The sequence below is a fragment of the Eulemur rufifrons genome, chromosome 16 (assembly GCF_041146395.1).
Source record: "Eulemur rufifrons isolate Redbay chromosome 16, OSU_ERuf_1, whole genome shotgun sequence".
In the NCBI taxonomy this organism is placed as follows: domain Eukaryota; kingdom Metazoa; phylum Chordata; class Mammalia; order Primates; family Lemuridae; genus Eulemur; species Eulemur rufifrons.
Window position 1 is genome coordinate 19,680,469 of NC_090998.1, and position 6,000 is coordinate 19,686,468.

At 36.3% G+C, this 6,000-nt stretch overlaps 1 protein-coding gene across 1 annotated transcript in view; it reads right to left on the minus strand.

The window, feature by feature from the left end:
• The window catches only part of SLCO1A2 (solute carrier organic anion transporter family member 1A2), a 42,825-nt gene extending 37,353 nt beyond the window's left edge, over window positions 1-5,472 (minus strand). The window contains exons 1-2 of the mRNA XM_069489265.1: window positions 5,392-5,472; window positions 5,156-5,276 (exon numbers count right to left, since the gene is read on the minus strand). Coding sequence (XP_069345366.1) covers window positions 5,156-5,215 — 60 coding nt within the window. The 5' untranslated portion in view covers window positions 5,216-5,276; window positions 5,392-5,472. The remainder of the gene's footprint in view (window positions 1-5,155; window positions 5,277-5,391) is intronic.
• Between the last annotated feature and the right edge of the window lie 528 nt (window positions 5,473-6,000).

The window sequence follows — 6,000 nt, forward strand, 5'->3', positions numbered from 1 at the left end:
AAATTTGCTTAAGGTCTCTCTGCAGGACAATAGGTCCCCAGATGACCTTGGTCAACCCAGCTCTTCACCCTTCTTGCTTGCAATTCTTGGGCAGAATGTACTGAGAATACAGGATGTTGTATTCTCAGTAATGGAGAAAATGTCCAGAACAATCTGAGCTATATCCTCATTTTTCCCAGAATAGGATTCTCGGCAACACTTGAGCTCAGTCATCCCAATGGTTCCCAGAGTACATAAACTCAGAGCAGAGTGTTTTCAGGGTTTCTCAGCTGCGGTGCAAAGCGGTGATCATGTGCAGATGAGACTCCACTCTGGGCAGCTTTCCTGAGCCTTGATGAACCAGCTCGCATGGATCATAAGTTATTGTTTATTTTTGCGGCCAAGCTAATATGCATATTACAAAGTTCCATATGCTGATCAATTACATGTCCTTTGTATTGATATAGATGCAGAAAGCAGTGAGGTTGATGCAACCCATAAACAGTTATGACTTAACAGATAGAACCACTGTGATGACCAGAAGCTAATATGCTTTCACTAAAAATGTGAAAAGTTAAATTCTGATAGGTTTATTAAATCAGAAAAAAACACTTAGCTTTTAGTAAGAAATTTGAAAACAGAAACATCACACACTGTGTAATAGTATAGTTAGATTACTTATTGCTTCAATTCAACAAGTTATAGATTTATGTTGGCTTAAATGGTGGAGAACTGTATGCCTTGGTGCTTTTCCTTGGCCCTATTAAAGATATTTTCTGATGATACTTGCATCCTGAGAGACCATTTGACCTACTCTTTAGCCAGCACAATCAAATCCCTAAAATCCTCATCCACACATCTTCTACACCCCCAGTCTTGAGCTAACCACACAATTTATTTTCTACGTCACACATTCCCTTTAAGATTATTCGAAATCTTTTCTGTTTCTTGGTATCGACATGCTCTTCATGACCAGTGAATGATATCAGCAACTTCACCTGCAAATTTACCTCCATCTCTGCCTCCTCTAATTTTCCTATAATTTTAGAATGATAGATGTCCCTTTTCCTGCATAATAAAATTCCTCCATCCATGCTCTTGAATCCATTCTTCCTATTTCTGAAATCCCAATCCATTGATTATTGCTCCTTCTCTACTTTCAGCCTCACACTCTGTACTGCTTCTCTCCGCACTAGCTTATTAATATGTTCAAGGTACTTCTGTCTTTTGAAAAAAATTCCTTCCCTCAACCCTGATGGTAGCTGCTCTAACTACCATAAAGCTGTTTGAAAGAATGGCCTAGACTCATTGCCTACACTATTTAACCTTCCATGTACCCTTCAGTCAACCACAGTCTGGGGTTTACTGAAGCTACTCCATATAAGGTCATAAACAACTTCCTGATTTCCAAATCCACTAGCTACTTCTCAGTCATCAGCTTCCTTCATGAGTCTGAGTCATTTGATACCATTCTTCTCTCTTTTCTTCCTGAAATTCCCTACCCCCGTCCCACGCATACCTTTATCTCTGCCTACCTGTTAGACTCTTTCTACTTAGTCTTCTCTTCTTTGGCCAACGCCTTCAGGCTTTTGTCTTGTACTCTCTACTTTTTTCTCTATGCATGGTGTCTGTAGGAAGTGTCACTTATGCCCATAGCTTTAACTACCACCCATATGCTGAAATATCTCATGTGTATACACAGTTTGGCTTAGACAATTGCAACCCTTTTTAGTCTCCTCTAGTCTTACCCACCACCAATCTCTCTTCCACATGTCACCACCACTAGTTTGGAGCTTGATTTTTCATCAAATGAATTAATAAAATACAGAGTTAGCATGTGATTCCATTTCTTAAAACTTTTCAGTAATTCCTAGCAAAAGTTCTTGCTGTTTTTAGATGGTAAAAAAAAGTCTAATCTATATCTTAACATCATCTGTTGCTTGCCCTTAGATATAATGTTCTACTCATACTTCCTTGAATTCATTTTACAGTTTTAAGGTTTTACAGTTCAGTGCCTTTAACAAGAAGTTCCTTTACTTGTAACCTTTATTTCCCTTGTGCATCTGGTAAATATATAATCAATTTTCCAATACTCAGTTCATTCATTAACCTCTATTGTGAAGCCTTCCTTGTCTCTCTGCTCCCCAGAGAGCCTTGACCATTCACTCTTTATCTTCCCACCATACTCTGTCCCGACCTCTATTCCTGGCCCTATCACAGAACACTTTATTTATGTGTTTGGATATTTATAAGTTCCTCCCTCTGTACATTGTGAGCAATTCAGAACTAGCAGCCATATATTATTGTCCTTTGTGTCTTTGGTGCCTTGTAAGTGCCTAATGCATAGTAGGTAACCGATATAAGTTTATTGAGTTAATAACAGAGTAAGTATCAAAAACATCTTGACTAAGTCAAAGCTGAAAGTAAGATGAAATAGAATAGGATTAAATACACTGCCTTGGTCCATTCATGCTGCTATAACAAAATACCATAAGCCAGGTGGCCTATAAGAACAGAAATATTTTTTCAAAATATTAAGGGGATACAAGTGTTTTTGTTACATGGATGAATTGTATAAGGCTAAGGTCAGGGCTTTTAGTGTGCCATCACCAGAGTAGTGTAACTTGTATCTTATTATTTCTCACAGTTCTGGAGACTGCAAAGTCCAACATCAAGGCACTGGCAAATTTGATGTCTGGTGAGGGCCCAGTTAATGATTCATGGACAGCCATCTTTTCATTATATCCTCATGTGGTAGAAGAGACAAGGAATCTCTCTCAGTCGTCTTTTATAAGGACTCTGATACCATCCATGAGGGCTCCACCCTATGATCTAATCACCTCCTAAAGGCCCCACTGCCCAGTACCATCACCTTAGGGGTTAGGATTTTACCGTATGAATTTGAGGGGGACACAAACATTCAGACCATGATACATATAAGCCAAAAGTTATCTGTATCAATCATTAATAGTTTGGCAAAATCTGAATAGATATTTATGTGAAAAGGACCTGGAAATTTGAACAGTAAGCTTAAAATGAGTCAAAACTATAATATGGCTACAAGATAGTATAGCTATATCTCTAGATATTTATCTTTTATGTTAACTACCACTTGTGGAAATTCTGTCTCTCTTTCCCCTATAAACCTTTTTTTTTTTTTTTTCTGGAGACAGAGTCTTGCTCTTTTGCCCTGGCTAGAGTGCCATGGTGTCAGCCTAGCTCACAGCAACCTCAAACTCCTGGGCTCAAGCAATCCTCCTGCCTCAGCCTCCCGAGTAGCTGGGGTTACAGGCATGCGCCACCATGCCCGGCTAATTTTTTTCTATATATTTTTAGTTGTCCATATAATTTCTTTCTATTTTTAGCAGAGACGGGGTCTCACTCTTGCTCAGGCTGGTCTCGAACTCCTGACCTTGAGCAATCCTCCCGCCTTGGCCTCCCAGAGTGCTAGGATTACACGCATGAGTCACCGTGCCCGGCCTCCCCATAAACCTTTACAGAGGATATTATTGAAAGTAAGCAATTTTTACATGTTTTCATAATTACAGTTTTTTATTTAAAAGCAAGATTTAGTAGAGCAAGGAAGCTCTACTAAGTCAAGTACAAATCAGAGTTAGTAAAATAAGTTATTCTATTTAACATTTTAAGAAAAGATGGATAGGTACCCCAGTACTTTTTCCTAAAACAGCTAAATAGGTTGCCTAAATTCTTTGGTTCTATTTACACAGTGAAACAAGCCAGTGGCTACTGGCTTCTGACTTCTGACTCATGTCTAGTGCTAAATAACCTCTATATTTATAAAGCTAGTCCTACTAGCTTTTAAAAATAAATTTAACAAATTTGTTGAGGACAGTCTTTTGATGCTTACTAAAGAGTTTTGTTTAATGAGCATATTTCTAAGTTCAGAGAAGCAGAAAAACCTAACTAATTATTAAGCCATTGCCTCTCACTTTTAACTGATAAACTTGTGTTTGCAATATTTTGTCAAAATGTCCATATCAATGTCTAATCTTGCTAAACCCCAAAGTAGTCAAAAATTAAAGATCTGTTGTTAATAAATAACACCTAATTTGATTTTTCTCCACAAATGCTTTAACAATAATAGCTAATATTTATTGAATGTATATAATATTTCAATCATTGTTTCAAGCATAAAAAAATCCTGTTAAGGTGGGAATATTATTATTACCTTTTTCAAATGAGAACACTGAAACCCAAAGAGGATAACCAACTTATCCAGTGTCACACAGCAAGTAAATGGCTGAACTCAGATAGGAACCCAGAAAGCCTGAGCCTAGATCTTTATTTTTATCCACTCAATTGCAAAAGAAGGGCATTAGAATTAAGGGACAATTTATGAGAAAAAAATTTCATAATTAATGTGGCATTTCAGGCAAAAGTAGTTTTCTAGATCTATATCATAATTCTTCACTTTTGTGTACGGGTATAGATTTCCCTTACACATATACGAGGAAGAAATAAGCTTTTGATAGGGGGAAAATGGGTGACAGTGTCTTAGTTTGGAAACCACTTGCAGGTACTAGCTGTAGAATCAAGGCAAATACCCAGATCCACTGGTTTAAAATAGATTCAAATTTTGTTTGAATGTAAAATGACTTGGAAGCAATGAAAAAAGAATTTTCTCTGAAAAACTCAAAACCACTAGAGCAGCTGAAAAAATGAGCATTTTTCTTGTAGAGAATGATTGTTATGCTGCCAAAGCTTGAAGAATATATTTGCTTTACTAGGACATTGGGAAGTAAGCTTTGCATACAAATCAGCAAAGCATTTCTGTCCAAAGAGCTGTTTTCCAAAAGTGACTTGCATATGTCTCTGGGTTAGAAGCCCCAGAAGGATGAGCATTAAATTGGCCTTTGATCCAGGAAAATAAATTCTGCCACAGCATAAAGTATGCTTGAACATTTTTTAAGATCTTATCTTCCATTTAAATCCGTCAAAGCCATTTCTGATTATATTAAATTACCTGAATCAATAATCATATTTAGACACACCCTCAATTATAAAAACACTTTTTTAAAGCAATAAATTATCAATAGATCAAGTAGTATAACATTAATAATAGATTACTCCATACAGATATGAGCAATTTTACAAGGACTATCTCAGTTTTTTTAAATACTGTACACACACAAATATCCACACAAAAATTCCATACCTTCAACTTGGAAAGACATCTTATTCTATGGGTTTCAATCCTTTTCTCAGTTTCTCCCATGTTGCTTCTCTGAATATTTCAAGGTATTTATGTTTAAATCTTGACGTGACTTAGTTCTACCCTTTGAAGAAAACAAAAATCTGTTAAATTACTGACAAAATCACAAATCATTATTCTTTTGGAGAAAGTATCTATTGTGAATAACATAACGGAAATCTATTGTATTACAAAAATACCTAGGAAGCTTTTGGTTCAGATCGAGAAAATAATGGCGTTAGAGAAGATTTGGTCATTTTCTATTGAAAAAGTTACGTCAGTAATTGTAGCTACTCTTTAGTGAGATTAAAGGTACTGGAGAAATTTGTTAAGATCCCCTTGCAAAATAATGATTACTTTGTTAAACAAAGCTTTTCATTTCTTTAGCCAAAACAAATAGAACCAAAGTGAGCTCGTTGGACTTACACGAAAATTGCTGCTTTTAAGAACATAAGACTTTGATTTGTGTTTGTGCTAAAAAACTGCTTCAGCAAGCCTACCAAGGTTCAAAAATCTCTATTTGGCCAGGCTCCCTCTTCAAGTTCTTGGCATTCCAAGACTTCCCTGGAGTCTCAGGAAGGGAAACACTTTCTGGGGCACTGTTGATTCATGGAAACCTGGAGAGACATGGAATTTTAATCATGGAAATAGCCTAAGTAAAAATAACAAACAATTCTATGATCTGGAAAAGAATCCTACAATTATAAGTTAAAATCTGAGGTTTAAGAAAAGATCAAACATATAAATGGAGATCTACATATAGATATATGTAATAGGTATAGATATCTGTGGATCTATATGTATATCAA